The sequence below is a fragment of the Nerophis ophidion genome, linkage group LG17 (assembly GCF_033978795.1).
Source record: "Nerophis ophidion isolate RoL-2023_Sa linkage group LG17, RoL_Noph_v1.0, whole genome shotgun sequence".
Taxonomy (NCBI): Eukaryota; Metazoa; Chordata; class Actinopteri; order Syngnathiformes; family Syngnathidae; genus Nerophis; species Nerophis ophidion.
Genome location: NC_084627.1, coordinates 11923919 through 11943745, shown reverse-complemented (window position 1 = coordinate 11943745; position 19827 = coordinate 11923919). Strand labels below are relative to the sequence as shown.

Here is a 19827-nt window from a genome sequence, read left to right as displayed (position 1 = left end):
TAAAGGTAAATTGAGCAAATTGGCTATTTCTGGCAATTTCTTTAAGTGTGTATGAAACTGGAAGCCCTTCGCATTAATCAGTACCCAAGAAGTGTGTGTTGGTTTCAAAAAGGTTGGTGACCCCTGCTTTAAACATTAATTAACAAGATAAGGTTTTAACGACTATTGTTTACAAGTGCACGCCCATCTCCGCTCCACGTGGTGTTCGCGCCTCCTTAAGCCACTCCTGGCTCCCTCACTTTAGATAAAATACGTCTAACCAGTTCGGTTAAAAGCAACCGAGGCGAGCTCGTCGTTAGGAGTTTTAATGAATAAAACACATCGAGACGACTCAAGTCTGTTTTTGTTTTCCGCCTAGCTAGCTTGTGTGCTAACAGCAAACTCACCCACTGAGGTCAAGATGAACTGCCAGGCCAACGGTTTCCATAACAACTCTGCCGACGACGGCTGTTTCCTCTTCACGTCCGAATCCGTCGGAGAAGGACACCCCGGTAAGTTTGAAGGAAGGGGAAACTAACATGTTTTAACTCTTTAAATGGACATGTTGTGTTAGTGTGTAAAACAAGGTCATGCGGTGTTGCCGTCAGCTTGTGTTTGCTAGCCGCACTTTCGTCTCATGCTTCAATTGAGTCCATTTATAACATTTTCAAACGGACGTTATCATTCATTATCGGTATATGTGTGATAAAAATAACTTTTGTTTTTTTTTATTTGTTTTTTACTGGTAGTCGAAAGGTGATGCAACGCCATAAGAGTTGCGGCACGTCTTGGGTTATTACGTAACTTGGGGTTTGTTATCTTGTACACTATTTAATTATTAATATATTTCAAGTCTTACGGTGTTATCTAATGACGTCTGAGCTTGATAAATGTACGATTCCAAATTGAGCTAGGAACCTTTTTTTTTGTCAGGAGCGTGTTGCTCCGGGGTAGAGGACTTACAAACAGTGCAACACATAATAGGATTACTTACACCAGCGGTAGGGAACCTATGGCTCGCAAACCAGAAGTGGCGCTTTTGATGACGTCATCTGGCTCTCAGATTAATCTGAGCTCACACTGCTTAACACAGGGGTGTCCAAAGTGCGGTCCGCAGGTCATTTTTTAACGGCCCCACGGCACATTTGAAAAGTGAAGTGAAGTTTGAAGTGAATTATATTTATATAGCGCTTTTCTCTAGTGACTCAAAGCGCTTTACATAGCGAAACCCAATATCTAAGTTACATTTAAACCAGTGTGGGTGGCACTGGGGGCTGGTGGGTAAAGTGTCTTGCCCAAGGACACAACGGCAGTGACTAGGATGGCGGAAGCGGGAATCGAACCTGCAACCCCCAAGTTGCTGGCACGGCCACTCTACCAACCGAGCTATACCGCTGTCAACAAAGATTTGTGTCAGCCTGCGACACAGTCATTTTGATAGTAGGCTAATATAGCTAATATAGACACTTGCGTCATGTGTTGCCTTCATTATAACACTTATGTGTGGTTTTTCATTTTTTGTAGCTCCAGACAAGATTTTTTTTTGTATTTTTGGTCCAATATGGCTCTTTCAACATTTTAGGTTGCCCTCCTGGGGGTTCTTCAGACCACCAAGCACCGACATGAGAGCCTGTTTCAGGGTTATAATATTTTTTTATTTTTCAATAAGTCTCTTAAATTTGGAATGTGCCGATCGATCAGCCACCGATCAGTATTAGGCACATTTATTTTTAAGTATTTGCCAATTAATGCTATCATGCGATCACAAACGCAGATCCCCTCTGGCTAGTATTGTATTTATTTTTAGATTAGATTAGATTAGATAGTACTTTATTTATTCCGTCAGGAAAGTTACAATTTTCAGCACAATCCCATTCAAGATCAGACAAACATTAAAGGGAGACAGAACAGGATCGGTGACGGGTCTGCCGGCTTCCAGCGCCCCTTACAAAAAAAAGATGAGATACAGGTAAACAAGGGGGGAGAAAAAAATAGAATATTAAAATAAAATAAAAAAAATCGGTCTTAGCCTGGGCCCTGGAGAGGGGGTGCAGACTGAGGCCAAGGGGAAAAAAAACCAACTCATAGCCATAGTACACGTCCCTCTTACATGTGTGTAAGAGGGAAACATCAAAGAACACAGAGGACATTAAAGACATTAAAGTAGCAGATACAACCAGACATACAGCTATGAATAAAAAGTAAATGAAACATATACACTGTGGTGGCCTCTGCCGTGTTCCACGCCATCGTCCGCTGGGGTGGAGGGAGGACGGCCAGAGACAGGAGCAGACCCAACAAAGCAACCAAGACAGCCGACTCCACTCTCGGCCAGTGTCCAGTCCGCATGGATGAGCGATGATATGTCCAAGGAGACTGAGGTGTCCGACACCTGCTCACCCAGCCAAGACACCGCGAAGCCTCTCCGTCCCAGCGCTCAGTGCTAGCTCCGCAGTCCTGTCCCCTCATCCGCATCTCCTCCAGTCCCTCCAAACCGACTCTGGTGTGGCAGACACCCAGCAGCTGGTCTCCATGGCCAAAAGGCTCCCTGGAGGCAGATCCAGAAGTCCACAAAAAAAGCACCACAGTGGTCACGAAAGTGCCACCCCTTGTCACACAGTCCCTGTTTTGGTCTCTGGGCTGACAAGTTTGCAGCTTATTGTGCATTTTTGTGCCACTCCCTAAGTACATTTTAAAAACACCCCTTAACAGCAAATAAAGCGTGTTTCTTAATATTTTAAATATCACTACGGGGCTAAACAGGATACACCCTGTGAGCTAGCAGGAGCAGGCATGCTAATAGCTAAGATGGCCACTTAACTAGCGAGAAACAATAGAATAAATAGGTGCTAAGGAAAGTTTAAGAATTGTTGATTGAACCACGTTTGAGCAGAAATTCACAGGAAATTCAGAAGTGGTTAGACCTGTTGTCAGCCACAGAAATGCACGTCATGTAAAGAGGAGGGCGGATGAAGCCGTAAATTATTGACGTCCACACCATCGGTAATGTCAGTACATGATGGATACTACAGTAGGGCTGGGCGATATGGCCTTTTATTATTATCTCAATGTTTTTAAGCCATTTCACGAATAATAAACAGAATTAAAGCTGCAAGCAGCGATGGACGGGACCGACTTTTGCTGCTGTTTCCTGCCTTTACCCATTCAACATATCTTTACCTGCACGTTACCTACCTTCCCTGCATCCTGAGGTCACACTGGTGCTTCTTTCTTTCACCCATACATGCTGGTGCTTCCTGCCATCACCCAGACAACATATCTTTACCTGCACATTACCTACCTTCTCTGTATCCTGGAGTCAAACTGGTGCCTCCTTCTTTCACCCAGTCAACATATCTTTACCCGTGAAGTACCTACCTTCTCTGCATTGTGTGGTCACGCTAGTGCCTCCTGCTTTTAAGCGGTCATCTTGAGACGGCAGAAGCATCAGCGCAACTGTTCTTTGAAGGCTCGTAAAATCAAAACCGGAGCAGTTAGGGAAAACTCTTTGCGCAACTTTTAATCAGAAGGGTTCAATCTCTTACCTGTGCGAGTTCGAAGCCGACACAACAAACACGCTCAGAGGAGATAATGTTTGAAAAAAGGTGACGGGTTTTTACAAAACTTTTGTTTTGAAGGGGTAATTGCCAACTTCCTGTTGATTTTTGCGGAAGGATCTCAATTAATGAAATGTAGGTCTAAGTGAGACCTACATAGAGGTTTTTTTGTTTCATGTCTCCATGACATTCATACTGGAAGCTACAAGCAGTTTTGTCTGTGTTTTCTTCCTAGGAGCAGTTTGTCTGTGTTTTATTCCTAGGGGGCGCTAGAGCGCAATTTTAAGTTTTGTGTTGGTTTTTTTTTGTTACATCGCAATTTTCGCCAGTCCTGATGTGTTTGTCCAGTTTGGTGAGTTTTGAAGCATTTTAAGGGGGTCAAATTACAGCTCAAAGAGGCAAAAATTAATTTTTTTAGGAAACTTTTGTTTTGAAGGGGTGTTTGCCAACTTCCTGTTGTTTTTTGCTGCAGGATGTCATTTTATGAAATGTAGGTCTAAGTCAGTCCTACATAGAGAATTTTGTTTCATGTCTCTACGACATTCCTAACGGAAGTTACAAGCAGTTTTGTCTGTGTTTTTTCCTGGGGGGCGCTAGAGCGCAGTTTTGGGGTTTGTTTGTTTTTATTAGATGGCAATTTTCGCCAGTCCTGATGTGTGTGTAAAATTTGGTGAGTTTTGAAACATGTTAAGGGGGTCAAATTACAGCTCAAAGAGGCGGCGGTATAATAAAAATAAAACCTTAGAAATACAATAGGGTCCTCTGTCCCAAAGGGACCTTTGATCCCTAAATATTGTGTCTGCGTGTATTTACTCCAAACGGACTTGTTTCTAATATGTGACATTTTATCATTCCACAGATAAGATATGTGACCAAATAAGCGACGCTGTCTTGGACGCACATCTCGCCCAAGACCCAAATGCCAAAGTCGCATGCGGTAAGGTCCTTGTTTGTTTTTCTACAGCCAGCGTTTGGGGAGTCAAAAAATGGAATATTACGAAAACTTGCCGTATTTTTCCGAACATAATAAAAGTAAATGTATGTATCCCACAATGGGGAAGTTTTGTGGTTACGGTGCTTATTTTACGTACAGTAACAAAAGTAAAACATAATTAAAAATAATTAATACAAAAAACACCTCTATACACATATCTACAATATTGCACTCTAAATGACTGCACCAAGTATAAATAATAAAACAATAACACTTTCATAACACCCATATTGCACACTGAGCGAAAGTTTTGCACATGCGGACACGTTTGTTACTTGATACTTACTTCTATTTTGGAGAATTGTATGTGTAAGTAATATGCAATTATAATATTTGATACTGTTTGTATTAAGAATATAGTGTTTTTAGACTGCAATATTGTTAAATGAGAGACACTTATTACACATGTGCTTAGCTGTTGTGTAGCTGCTAGCTCCTTTAGTCTACCATGTTATCTTTTTGTAAATGACTTCACTAAAATAAAATAAATGACCAACCGTGTGTGTTTATTTGAAGACATTTGGATGTTACCTGGTGTCGACAAGTAAACGAGCTAGATTGGAGCCTATGGCAGACATTGTCAGGTGCAAACACCGATGACATCTATTAAACAGACAAGGAGCAAGGAATTAAACAGAGACAGGCTTCAATTTAGCTCAATGAGGAGAAACGTCTGGGCTGTACTTTTGTACAGTCTTCCACCACGCTCTGACGAAAGGATTGCACACCTCCTCTTTTATTTGGACTTTTCCTGATTACATGGCAACAACCTGTTTCTAAGGGGAGAGGGGGTCGTAAACAGCCGTTGCCCTCGGTCACAAAACGGTTCAAAGAAAAGATGCCTGGAGCTTGCGTCAAGTCTTGCTTCCTCGGTTTTGTAGATCTCAGGTCAAGACAAGAACTTCCTGTGGATCACAATAGATCAAAGAAACCGACACCTTTTTGTCGCTTCCCATTGTACACAGTGGAGTTTAAAGTGCCTTTTTCTTGGTAAGATCAAAGACAGCTTTTGTCTCCTTGCCGGGAACTCATGGAAAAACAAAGTTTTGTGATAACTTAGATACAATTATTTTGACAAACATTTTACATGCAAGCCCATAACATCCAATACTTTCCATATTAGATTGTGACATCTCTAGTAATACTGGACTATATACTTCATTTTTGTAAGGGTTTATATTTTTTCTAATTTTTATTGTGATTTATTTTTCCAATTATCCAAATTTTTATACAGAGATCAGAGTGGTGTCTTTGTTATTCAATTCCATGTGGCCTTTTGTATCATTGATCTATAAATACTAAGGGTGTAACGGTACGTGTATTTGTATCGAACCGTTTCGGTACGGGCGTTTCGGTTCGGCGCGCGGGCGTACCGAACAAGTTCGGAAGCAGAAGTCTTCACAAGCTGCTCCGCTTTCTGCCTCTGTCTCTGCCTCATTGTCCCGCCCACACAACCATCTGATTGGTTACATACAAAGCCAATCAGCAGGGCGTATTCAGAGCGATGTAACAGCCAATCAGCAGTGCGTATTCAGACTTCAGAACGATGTAGTCTATGCTTTAGCGTCGAGCAGATATTCGTCTAGCAGCGGAGGAGCGGACTCTACCCAAATTATACTAAACACTTCCCAGTCACAAGTATTACAAACATCACTATGAGCCCGTTGACCTTCTAGAAACTTAAACTGCAGCTCAGCTCGCTCACAGTATAGGCTTGAGGTGAAGGCTAATTAGCTTTTAGCGTAACGTTAGCTCATTTTTGTGCGCGTGTGTGTGTGTGTGTGCGTGCGTGTGCGTGTTTTAGGGGCAGCAAAGCCCCGTCTGTCTGCTATTTCATTGAACTCCATGGTGTTCAGGGATGAATAGTCCCTCCTATTGGAATTGTACTATTTTTCAGCTATAGTTACATGAATCATTAGTAATGTAGGAGCCTAGTTTTGAATAGCAGGGTCCCTGCTATCACATATTGATAAAAAATACAACATTTACATAATAAAAGTCAACTACAGGCTTCCCAAATGCTGTAATAAATTAAGCATGATGAGTTGACATTAAACAGTTTCAATGGAAACTGTTTAATGTTGCACTTTTTATATGTAGAAGAAACGTTTTTTCGTTTTATTGAATCAAAGCAACAACTTGAGGCAGTTTAATGTGGATTAACGTGGGTAGAATCATTATCCATCCATCCATTCATTTTCTACCGCTTATTCCCTTTTGGGGTCGCGGGGGGCGCTGGCGCCTATCTCAGCTACAATCGGGCGGAAGGCGGGGTACACCCTGGACAAGTCGCCACCTCATCGCAGGGCCAACACAGATAGACAAACAACATTCACACTCACATTCACACACTAGGGCCAATTTTTAGTGTTGCCAATCAACCTATCCCCAGGTGCATGTCTTTGGAAGTGGGAGGAAGCCGGAGTACCCGGAGGGAACCCACGCAGTCACGGGGAGAACATGCGAACTCCACACAGAAAGATCCCGAGCCTGGATTTGAACCCAGGACTGCAGGACCTTCGTATTGTGAGGCAGACGCACTAACCCCTCTTTAGTGTTCCCAATGTTAAAAGGATAAAGCCATTGTTTACAAATTTGGTAAATAAATAACCCAAAAATTTATATTTTGTTGATTTCTTACTGTACCGAAAATGAACCGAACCGTGACCTCTAAACCGAGGTACGTACCGAACCGAAATTTTCGTGTACCGTTACACCCCTAATAAATACAGTTGTGGTTGTGTATTTTATTCGTGGCTTCTTTCATCCTTTAAATTATTTTTCCTGTGAAGCCCTCAAAAAAACTAACGGAAGAGGCATGCTTTTTTTTTAATGAGTTATGTCACCATAAAAAAACATGGAACTCGTGTTTTTCATTGATAACCACGCCGTGTTTTCATAAACGTGGCAGCTAATGTTTCCGCGGTTTTCACATTCCGCTTGTCCTTTTTGAACTAATACACTCGCGTTGGCTCCGACAACCACCGACACACGTGTGACGTACGCTCATTCCGCTCTCGCCAATGAAGAGACGGTGGCTAAGACGGGGATGATCCTGCTGGCGGGGGAGATCACCTCCAGGGCCGTGGTGGACTACCAGAAGGTTGTGCGAGAGACCATCAAGCACATCGGCTACGACGACTCCTCCAAAGGTACGCTTGCGCCGCATTAAAAACTTTCACGTCGAAAGCGGCGTGATTCATTGAAAGTTTCATGGATTATTTCCTGGTCCTCTGCAGGCTTTGACCACAAGACCTGCAATGTGCTGGTGGCTCTGGAGCAGCAGTCCCCCGACATCGCTCAAGGTGTCCATCTGGATCGCAAGGAGGAGGACGTGGGCGCCGGCGACCAGGTCTGAAGCCTCACATGAGCAGATACATGTCAAAAAATTGCATTCAGTATACAAAAACCGCAAAGCTGCTCCAACATCCTCACACAAATGTGTTTTTGTTTCTTTTTACGAGTTCAGAGGTGTCAAAGTGGTTTTCACTGAGGGCCACATCGCAGTTATGTTTAGCCTCAGAGTGAATACTATTATTACACCATTTTAAAATTAATTTTATTAAAAAAAATTTTAAACTGCAATGTCTATCTGTGTTGGCCTTGCGATGAGGTGGCGACTTGTCCAGGGTGTACCCCGCCTTCCGCCCGATTGTAGCTGAGATAGGCGCCAGCGCCCCCCGCGACCCCTAAAAGGGAATAAGCGGTAGAAAATGGACGGATGGATGGATGAAAAAATATGTGTATGTTGTCTGTCTATCTGTGTTGGCCCTGCGATGAGGTGGCGACTTGTCCAGGGTGTACCCTACCTTCCGCCCAAATGCAGCTGAGATAGGCTCCAGCACCGCCCCGACCCCGAACGGGACAAGCGGTAGAAAATGGATGGATGCGACAATTTCACCTTAAAATGTTGTGTATATTACTGTAAATGGAAATACACTACTGCTGTTTTTATGGTTTAAAAAAAGGCAGCTACATTTCTTTTTACTGCAAATTTTAAAAAAAATGCATATTTACAGTAAACATATTGCACCGGAGCTGCCAGTTTGTTTACTGTTTTTGTTTTACCGCAAATTAACAACTGTATATTTTTCGGTGTATTGCTGTAAATCTCAAAACAGCACCACAGTTTATTATGGTCAAACAGTACAGTTTTTTTTTTTCATTTAGAGAAAATTGCTGTAAAAACTACAATCCATCCATTTTCTACCGCTTATTCCCTTTCGGGGTCGCGGGGGGTTTCACAATTTTACCATGAAATCTATTTCTACTTTAACATTGCACAACTTGATGGATAACTTGCTTTGAAATCATTATTATTATTTTTTATTTTTTTTTAAATGGTTTGATTTAGCCGTCTGTTGGCTTTTTTAGCTACTAATCATGCTGCAACATCCAGCATGTTGCCTTCAATGTTTATTCCCGTTATTTCCCATGGAAAGTTTCCAACTTTGAATATTCCCGGAATTTTGCAACCCTAGTTGGAACAGACCTAAAAGTAAATAGATTACTCGTTAGTATTTAAAGTAAAGACGATACTAATGATGTTATTATAGAACATCGTTATTACAAACACTTTTTAATTTCCCTCGGGGATTAATAAAGTATGTCTGATTCTGATTCTGATGGACAATTTCCAGTTTGTTTCCGAACATTAATTTTTCATGCATCCTTTTGTGATCAATTACTTCCACCAAATGTGGTACTGGTCCGTGAAACAGATAGCAGGGGCTAATTTTTGGAATGTGAACAGTACCCATCCCGAGGCGCCATCAAAGGAAAGCGACTTATGACTATCCACCTCCATTCATGCTCAACTTTGCAACTTGGCATCCCGCAGGGTTTGATGTTCGGCTACGCCACGGACGAAACGGACGAATGCATGCCGCTCACCATTGTCCTGGCCCACAATCTCAACGCCAAGATGGCGGAGTTGCGCCGCAACGGGACGCTGCCGTGGCTTCGTCCGGACTCCAAAACTCAGGTGAAATACAAACACTGTTATAATTAAAGCTGCAAGCAGCGATGAACGGGGCCAACTTTTACTGGTGTTTCCTGACTTTACCCATTCAACATATCTTTACCTGCACATTACCTACCTTCCCTGCATCCTGAGGTCACACTGGTGCTTCTTTCTTTCACCCATACATGCTGGTGCTTCCTGCCATCACCCTGACAACATATCTTTACCTGCACATTACCTACCTTCTCTGTATCTTAGAGTCAAACTGGTGCCGCCTCCTTTCACCCAGTCAACTTATCTTTACCCGCACAGTACCTACCTTCTCTGCATTGTGTGGTCACGCTGGTGCCTCCTGCTTTTAAGCGGCCATCTTGAGTTGGCAGCAGCATCAGCGCAGCAGTTCTTTGAAGGCTCGTAAAATCCAAACCGGAGCAGTTAGAAAAACTCTTTGCGCAACTTTTAATCAGAAGGGTTCAATCTCTTACCTGTGCGAGTTCGAAGCCGACACAACAAACACGCTCAGAGGAGATAATGTTTGAAAAAAGTTGACGGGTTTTTACAAAACTTTTGTTTTGAAAGGGGTAATTGCCAACTTCCTGTTGATTTTTGCTGAAGGATGTCAATTAATGAAATGTAGGTCTAAGTGAGACCTACATAGAGGTTTTTGTTTCATGTCTCCACGACGTTCATACCGGAAGTTACAAGCAGTTTTGTCTGTGTTTTCTTCCCAGGAGCAGTTTTGTCTGTGTTTTATTCCTATAGGGCGCTAGAGCGCAATTTAGAGTTTTGGGGTTTGGTTTTTTTTATTAGATTGCAATTTTCACCAGTCCTGATGTGTGTGTCCAGTTTGGTGAGTTTTGAAGCATGTTATGGGGGTCAAATTACAGCTCAAAGAGGCAAAAATGACATTTTTTAGGAAACTTTTGTTTTGAAGGAGTTTTTGCCAACTTCCTGTTGATTTTTGCTGAAGGATGTAATCGTATGAAACTTAGGTCTAAGTCAGACCTACATAGAGGTTTTTGTTTCATGTCTCTACGACATTCCTAACGGAAGTTACAAGCAGTTTTGTCTGTGTTTTCTAAAGCGCAATTTTGAGTTTTGGGGTTTGGTTTTTTTATTAGATGGCAATTTTCGTAAGTCCTGATGTGTGTGTAAAATTTGGTGAGTTTTGAAGCATGTTAAGGGGTCAAATAACAGCTCAAAGAGGAGGTGGTATAATAATAATAAAACCTTAGAAATACAATAGGGTCTTCTGTCCCAAAGGGACTTTATTTTTAAAAAACACTTTCCATTGAGCAAACAACTTCAAAGTTCTACAGTGTATTAATAAAAAACAAAACTGTGTCTTGTTTGTGTTGACAACCATCAAGACAATAACATGTTGCGTCGTTTTTTTAATGGACAGTGAACCCGTCCTGTTATGCAGGCTGCACACAGACTACTCTAAAGTATTTTCAAATGTAATTTCTATTATAGTATTGCAGACGTGGTTGCTGAAATATGAGGGCTGTGCTGACTTTACACTGTGCTTGGAGGTACTGAGTGAGTCTGTGTTTCCCCCTCCAGGTGACAGTCCAGTACAAACAGGACCGCGGCGCCGTGGTGCCGCTGCGCGTCCACACCATCGTGATCTCCGTGCAGCACGACGAGCACGTGGGCCTGGAGGACATGCGTCGCAGTCTGAAGGAGCAGGTGATCAAGGCTGTGGTGCCCGCCGGCTACTTGGACGACAAAACTATCTACCACCTGCAGCCCAGCGGGCGCTTTGTCATCGGCGGGCCACAGGTAAGACAATTCCCTAGTTGACAGTACATTTTTTTGTTATTTAACCTCTGCTCTAATAAACAACGTGCCTTGATTGCTGAATTAAATGATACTATAATTTTTTTCAAAATACCGTATGTAGGATATAAAGACTATTATTCCCCTTTCTGATGTCATATATTTTGAGTTCAGGGATTTATACATGCAAGCCAAACAACATCTATCTTAGTGATTCAAAGTTTTTCCTCCTCACACACACACACACACACGGTCTTGTAATGAGTGTACTCTATAATGCTTGCAATTGAGTGTACTATATAATACTTGCAAATGATAGTGTACTTTATAATACTTGCAAATGATAGTGTACTTTATAATACTAGCAAATAAGTGTGCACTTTATAATACTTGCAAATGAGTGTACTATATAATGCTTGCAAATGAGTACTATATAATGCTTGCAAATGATAGTGTACTATATAATACTTGCAAATGAGTGTACCATAATAATACTTCTAAATGAGAGTGTACTGTATAATGCTTGCAAATGACAGTGTACTATATAATACTTGAAAATGAGAGTGTACTATATAATGCTTGCAAATGAGAGTGTACTATATAATGCTTGCAAAGGATAGTGTACCATAATAATACTTCTAAATGAGAGTGTACTGTATAATGCTTGCAAATGACAGTGTACTATATAATACTTGAAAATGAGTGTACTATATAATGCTTGCAAATGAGAGTGTACTATATAATACTTGCAAATGAGTGTACCATATAATACTTCTAAATGAGAGTGTATTATATAATGCTTGCAAATGAGAGTGTACTATATAATACTTGAAAATGAGAGTGTACTATATATTGCTTGCAAATGAGAGTGTACTATATAATACTTGAAAATGGGAGTGTACTATATAATACTTGCAAATGAGTGTACCATATAATACTTATAAATGAGAGTGTACTATATAATGCTTGCAAGTGAGAGTGTACTATATAATGCTTGAAAATGACAGTGTACTATATAATACTTGAGAATGAGAGTGTACTATGTAATGCTTGCAAATGAAAGTGTACTATATAATACTTGCAAATGAGAGTGTACTATATAATACTTGAGAATGACAGTGTACTATATAATACTTAAGAATGAGTGTACTATATAATGCTTGCAAATGAGAGTGTACCATGTAATGCTTGCAAATGAGTCTACTATATAATACTTGCAAATGAAAGTGTACTATATAATACTTGCAAATGAGTGTACCATATAATACTTCTAGAGAAGAGTGTACTATATAATGCTTGCAAATGAGAGTGTACTATATACAGTAATACTTGAAAATGAGAGTGTACTATATAATGCTTGCAAATGAGAGTGTACTATATAATACTTGCAAATGAGTGTACCATATACTACTTCTAAATGAGAGTGTACTATATAATGCTTGCAAATGAGAGTGTACTATATAATACTTGAAAATGAGAGTGTACTATATAATGCTTGCAAATGAGAGTGTACTATATAATGCTTCCAAGTGAGAGTGTACTATATAATGCTTGAAAATGACAGTGTACTATATAATACTTGAGAATGAGAGTGTACTATATAATAATTGAGAATGAGAGTGTACTATGTAATGCTTGCAAATGAGTCTACTATATAATACTTGCAAATGAAAGTGTACTATATAATACTTGCAAATGAGTGTACCATATAATACTTCTAAAGATGAGTGTACTATATAATGCTTGCAAATGAGAGTGTACTATATACAGTAATACTTGAAAATGAGAGTGTACTATATAATACTTGCAAATGAGTGTACCATATAATACTTCTAAATGAGAGTGTACTATATAATACTTCTAAATGAGAGTGTACTATATAATACTTAAGAATGAGAGTGTACAATATAATACTTAAGAATGAGAGTGTACTATATAATACTTGCAAATGAGAGTGTACTATATAATACTTAAGAATGAGAGTGTATAATACTTGCAAATGAGACTCAGAAGTGTAAGAAAACCGTTATTATCAACTCACTGTTAAATGTTCTGTTGAAAAATGAGATTTCATTATTAAACAATGAAAACATGAAGACAAAAACCCGTTGGAGTATTGATTCCCAGCTACAGTGTGCAGGGTAGCCATCTTTAACTTTTTATAGTTGAAATATAGCATTCTGTTCAAAATGACTGTAAAAATGGACCCCTCTGCAAAAAGTGCTTCTATTCTAACAAATGCCCGGCACTCTCTGCAGCTGTGTAAACGAACCACAATCTTTTTTTTTCCCAGGGTGACGCTGGTCTGACCGGCCGCAAGATCATCGTGGACACCTACGGCGGCTGGGGCGCCCACGGGGGCGGCGCCTTCTCGGGCAAGGACTACACCAAGGTGGACCGCTCGGCCGCCTACGCCGCTCGCTGGGTGGCCAAGTCCCTGGTGAAGGCGGGACTCTGCAAGCGTGTCCTGGTCCAGGTGAGGAGGACTCCCCGCACAGGGATTGTCCCCAGTTCTGCGACTAACAAACAACTTTTAGGTTTCCTACGCCATCGGCGTGGCCCACCCGCTGTCGGTCTCCATCTTCCACTACGGAACGTCCAAGAAGACCGAGAACGAGCTGCTGGACATCGTGAGGAAGAACTTCGACCTGCGCCCAGGAGTCATCGTCAGGTAGCAGCCTTCACACGTCTTAGCAAGGGACAATATTGTACGACAAAAGTCTTCAACAGGGGGCCCGTGACCCCTAGGGGTCCACGGAGGTACTGCAGGAAGGTCCTGACATTTTTAGTTAATTTTTTTCCCTTTTTCTATATTCCCTGCAATCTTCCCACCAATGAACATGTGTTTAAAGTTACAGTGACTAGTGTGAAGTGAAGTGAATTATATTTATATAGCGCTTTTTCTCAAGTGACTCAAAGCGCTTAACATAGTGAAACCCAATATCTAAGTTACATTCAAACCAGTGTGGGTGGCACTGGGAGCAGGTGGGTAACGTGTCTTGCCCAAGGACACAACGGCAGTGACTAGGATGGCGGAAGCGGGAATCGAACCTGCAACCCTCAAGTTGCTGGCACGGCCACTCTACCAACCGAGCTATACCGCCCCCGTGTGGGTTATATCTCTCTACCTTTGAAGGCCTACTGAAAGCCACTACTAGCGACCACACAGTCTGATAGTTTATATATCAATGATGAAATATTAACATTGCAACACATGCCAATACGGCCTTTTTAGTTTACTAAATTAAAATTTAAAATTTCCCGCGAAGTCTCTTGTTGAAAACGTCGCGGAATGATGACGTGTGCGCGTGACGTCTCGGGTTGGAAGGGACATATTAGCCCAGCACCACACACGGCTAAAAGTCGTCTCTTTTCATCGCATAATTACACAGTAATTTGGACATCTGTGTTGCTGAATCTTTTGCATTTAATCAATTAATAATGGAGACGTCAAAGAAGAATGCTGTTGGTGGAAAGCGGTGTATTGCAGCTGCCTTTAGCACCGAAACACAGCCGGTGTTTCTTTGTTTGTTGTGAAGCTTTAACACAGAGCGGAAAATTGTGATATTAAGTCGGCTCTTGCCGGAGACTTCAGTGGATTATGGGACCTCATCCTGCAGCTCATAAAGGCAGCTGTGATCTTGGCTCCTCGGCTTCTCTGAGAGACACTGGCGTTCACCGCAGCCATCCGTGTGACTTTACAATCTCACTAAAACACTATTTTCGGCATAGCTCGGTTGGTAGAGTGGCCGTGCCGGCAACTTGAGGGTTGCAGGTTCAATTCCCGCTTGTGCCATCCTAGTCACTGCCGTTGTGTCCTTGGGCAAGACACTTTACCCACCTGCTCCCAGTGCCACCCACACTGGTTTAAATGTAACTTAGATATTGGGTGTCACTATGTAAAGCGCGCGGGCTTCACGGTGGCAGAGGGGTTAGTGCGTCTGCCTCACAATACGAAGTTCCTGCAGTCCTGGGTTCAAATCCAGGCTCGGGATCTTCCTGTGTGGAGTTTGCATGTTCTCCCCGTGAATGCGTGGGTTCCCTCCGGGTACTCCGGCTTCCTCCCACCTCCAAAGACATGCACCTGGGGATAGGTTGATTGGCAACACTAAATTGGCCCTAGTGTGTGAATGTTGTCTGTCTGTCTGTGTTGGCCCTGCGATGAGGTGGCGACTTGTCCAGGGTGTACCCCGCCTTCCGCCCGATTGTAGCAGAGATAGGCGCCAGCGCCCCCCGCGACCCCAAAAGGGAATAAGCGGTAGAAGATGGATGGATGGATATGTAAAGCGCTTTGAGTCACTTGAGAAAAAGCGCTATATAAATATAATTCACAATTCACTATTAAAACAAGAAGCAGAATAGGAATCTTCCAGAATTATCCTAGTAAATGTGTCTAATTACATCTGAAACACCGCCTGCTGGAGCCGTCGCCTTTTCTTTTTTTTTTTTTTTTTTTCTAGTACTTAACTCTAAACGTCCTCATCCACGAATCTTTCATCCTCGCTCAAATTAATGGGTAAATCGTCGTTTTCTCCGGTCCGAATCGCTATTGCTGCTGGTGGCCATGATAAATGATAAATGAGTTGTACTTGTATAGCGCTTTTCTACCTTTCAAGGTACTCAAAGCGCTTTGACACTACTTCCACATTCACCCATTCACACACACATTCACACACTGATGGAGGGAGCTGCCATGCAAGGCGCCAACCAGCACCCATCAGGGACCCTCGGGTTGCGCACGGCCACAATGTTCAGATGTGAGGAGCTCCACAACCCGTGACGTCACGCACACATCGTCTGCTACTTCCGGTACAGGCAAGGCTTTTTTATTAGCGACCAAAAGTTGCAAACTATATCGTCGATGTTCTCTACTAAATCCTTTCAGCAAAAATATGGCAATATGGCGAAAAGATTAAATATGACACATAGAATGGACCTGCTATCCCCGTTTTAAACAAGAAAATCTCATTTCAGTAGGCCTTTAAGCATCTTGTGTTATCATTCATATTCTCTGAAGAATAGTCAAGAAATCCTAAACTCCCAGGGTATGTAAACTTTTGAGCATGACTGTATATAAGATGGGCTTCCCTGCTCCTTTTCTACCAGTTTAAAAAAAAAATCGCAGACCCAAATGTACAAACACTGCTTTTTCTCCTCCTTCCTGCTTCAGGGAGCTGGACCTGAAGAAGGCCATCTACCAGCGCACTGCAGCTTACGGTCACTTCGGCCGCGAGTTCTTCACCTGGGAAGTTCCCAAGACGCTGAGATACTAACCCACCCCCCCGCCCCCACGCTCGCTGTCCATCACTGCTCTCTCTCCCTCTGCAATCATCACATCACGAAAAAGAATCCTCCCTCGTCCTGTCTCTAAAGAAAGATAAGCACTCCAAGCTGCCCGTCATGCACTTTTCTGACCTTTTGACAGAGAAGTCCGAAGCTGCTATTGACTTTCGTCTTTAGGCTTTGTCGAGTCGCACCTTTAGAACACAACAACTCCGTTTTGTCGCTTTTAAATGTATCGCAGAGAGCGTTCCGAGCAAGGTTTTTTTTTGTAGTAAAGGTGATCCTGGGTGTTATTCCAGAGTAGCCCAGACTCTTCCTACTTGATGATAAACTTGTGGGACCCGAATCATTAAAAAGTCTGTTAATTTTGCACTCCCGTCGTCCAGTTTGCCGCACGCCGAAATAAGTCGAAAGCTTTTCTCTTAATTTATTCTTAATTATTTATTCCACGACACCGACGATCACGCCCAAAGTCTGCTGCTGTCGACGCCCTCCTCGGATTGGCTCGTCGCCTCCGACGCCACCGTGTGGTTTCCCGGGTGTACTACAGAGAAACCCGAGAGCCACCGCTCGGGTGCGCTTCTGATGTAACGTTCAGGTGCAAAAGGACTTCCCAACGATGATTTGTTTACGTCCATGAGAGAAGGAGAGAGCCTAATTGGCTGGTGTTGTACAAAGAAACCAGCTTGTTTACACGCTTCATCCTTTTCTCAAAGATGAGTCTTGTCAGTGTGGTTGCTGACTCTGTAAAAGTGCCTTTTTCCCCCCATTTACATGTGCCCCCCCCCCCCCCCCCCCCCCCCTCACCCCTGTGTCATACTCAGGAGTCTGCTCTGCTGTTAAGCTTCTTTATGTCCTAACCCTCCAAATAAAATTACATGCTTTGCTCATGCATTTTGGATTATGCACTGCATCTCTTTTATTTGACATTGTAAGGAATTCCTCACTCTCAATAAAAATGTTCTGTAATTTGATGGTTTTCATCCCAATTATTTTATATATATATATATATATATATATATATATATACATATATATACGCACAGTGGGGCAAAAAAGTATTTAGTCAGCCACCGATTGTGCAAGTTCTCCCACTTAAAATGATGACAGAGGTCTGTAATTTTCATCATAGGTACACTTCAACTGTGAGAAACAGAATGTGGAAAAAAAAATCCAGAAATTCACATTGTAAGAATTTTAAATAATTTATTATACATAAAAAGGATACATGGATGATGCAGCAGAGGATTGGGAGAATGTCATGTGGTCAGATGAAACCAAAATAGAACAGTTTGGTATAAACTCAACTCGTCGTGTTTGGAGGAAGAAGAATACTGAGTTGCATCCCAAGAACACCATACCTACTGTGAAGCATGGGGGTTGAAACATCATGCTTTGGAGCTGTTTTTCTGCTAAGGGGACAGGACGATTGATCCGTGTTAAGGAAAGAATGAATGGGGCCATGTATGGTGAGATTTTGAGCCAAAACCTCCTTCCATCAGTGAGAGCTTTGAATGGTTGACTAAATATTATTTTCCACCATAATTTACAAATAAATTCTTTAAAATTCCTACAATGTGAATTCCTGGAATTTTTTTTCACCTTCTGTCTCTCACAGTTGAAGTGTACCTATGATGAAAATTACAGACCTCTGTCATCATTTTAAGTGGGAGAACTTGCACAATCGGTGGCTGACTAAATACTTTTTTGCCCCACTGTGTGTATATATATATATATGTATGTATATGTGTGTGTATGTATACATATATATGAATATATGTGTATATATATACATATATATGTACACAAATATGTCTTGATTGGATTATCCAGAAAATAGTGCTCGATACCGTGGTAGAGCGCAATATGCATGTGTGGGAAAAATCACAAGACTACTTCATCTCTACAGAACTGTTTCATGAGGGGTTCCCTCAATCATCAGGAGATTTTAATGGAAGCATTCACATACAATGGTTTATATAGGGCACAGAGTGGGTGGGTACAGGCAGGCGTAGGGGCGTGGTGATTGGCTCATGTGTTACCTAGGAGGTGTTTCCGTCTGTGGCGGCATATTGAAATGATTTCACTGCGCTTGTTGAGGGATGACAGGTCTGGATGATATATAATAAACAGTTTCTCTTTTAAGCATAGGTTGCATCTTTTATTACCACTGTTGTAAGGTGTGCTGGATGCAAGAATTTCCCATGTTATGGAATATTCAACATTATTGTCTTTGAGGTTCCAAATGTGTTTGCTGAGTTCTGTAGAATTCCGCAAAGTCTGGTTTCTAAAGGAGGCGTTGTGATTATTCCATCTTGTTTTGAACGCTCCTTCGGTTAATCCTACGTACGTGTCGGATGTGTTAATGTCCTTGCGTGTTACCTTTGCTTGGTAAACGACTGATGTTTGTAAGCACCCTCCGTTGAGAGGGCAATCAGGTTTCTTGCGACAGTTACATTCATTATTGGTTTCAGAGTCGTTTAGTCTGGGGGCGGGCAGTCCTTTTGCAATTGCTTTGTTGTGGTTTGAAATGATTTGTTGCATGTTATTCATACAGCTGTAGCTCAATTTAATGTTGTTCTTGTTGAATATTTTTCTTAGGGTGTTGCCTTTGGGGAAGTGTTTGTCGATCAGAGTGAGGAACTTGCGGCCGATGTTGGTTGAGACGTTTTTGCTGAATGGCGGATTGTACCAGATGATGTTGTTTCGTTTTCTGCTCTTTTTTGGTTGGTTTCCTGGAGTGGGTTCATAGGTGAGGGTGAAGTTGTATCCGCTTTCATCAAGTGCTTTCTGGTACGGGGGGGGTTGCTTGGTCGAATTCAGCTTTGCTAGATGACAGCATCGATAGCCTTTTATTAATTCCGGTAGGTATTCTTTTCGTGGTGGTGGGTGGGTGGTTGCTGTCATGGTGCACGTATTGGAGTGTTCTGTTGGGTTTTGTGATATATAAATATATAATGTATATATATATTTGTGTACATTTACATGTATATGTGTGTGTGTGTATATAAATATATGTGTGTATGTATGTATATACATATATGTGTATATAGTACATACTATACAGTAATACATTTTGAATAAAAAAAACATGCATTTTACAGTGAAATGATGGCTTCTGAGTTGCCTAGTTGTTGTTTTTTTTACTGTAAAATCTACAGATGTTTTTTTTACAGTCTTTATTAGTGGTCCCCAACCACCGGGCCGCAGAAGAATTTTTTTCATAAAAAAAAACACAATATACACTTACAAATAGTCCACCAACCACA

The 19827-nt window shown here is 41.7% G+C and overlaps 1 protein-coding gene across 1 annotated transcript; it reads left to right on the top strand.

Annotated features, from left to right (window-relative positions):
- The first annotated feature begins 199 nt into the window (after positions 1-199).
- On the top strand, positions 200-17532 carry mat2aa (methionine adenosyltransferase 2Aa). The gene is made up of 9 exons (XM_061876291.1): positions 200-491; positions 4396-4473; positions 7560-7682; positions 7770-7882; positions 9371-9514; positions 11060-11278; positions 13569-13751; positions 13813-13946; positions 16446-17532. Exons 1-9 carry the CDS (start codon positions 401-403, stop codon positions 16546-16548), a joined length of 1188 nt encoding a protein of 395 aa, XP_061732275.1. The 5' UTR covers positions 200-400; the 3' UTR covers positions 16549-17532.
- Positions 17533-19827: the final 2295 nt, after the last annotated feature.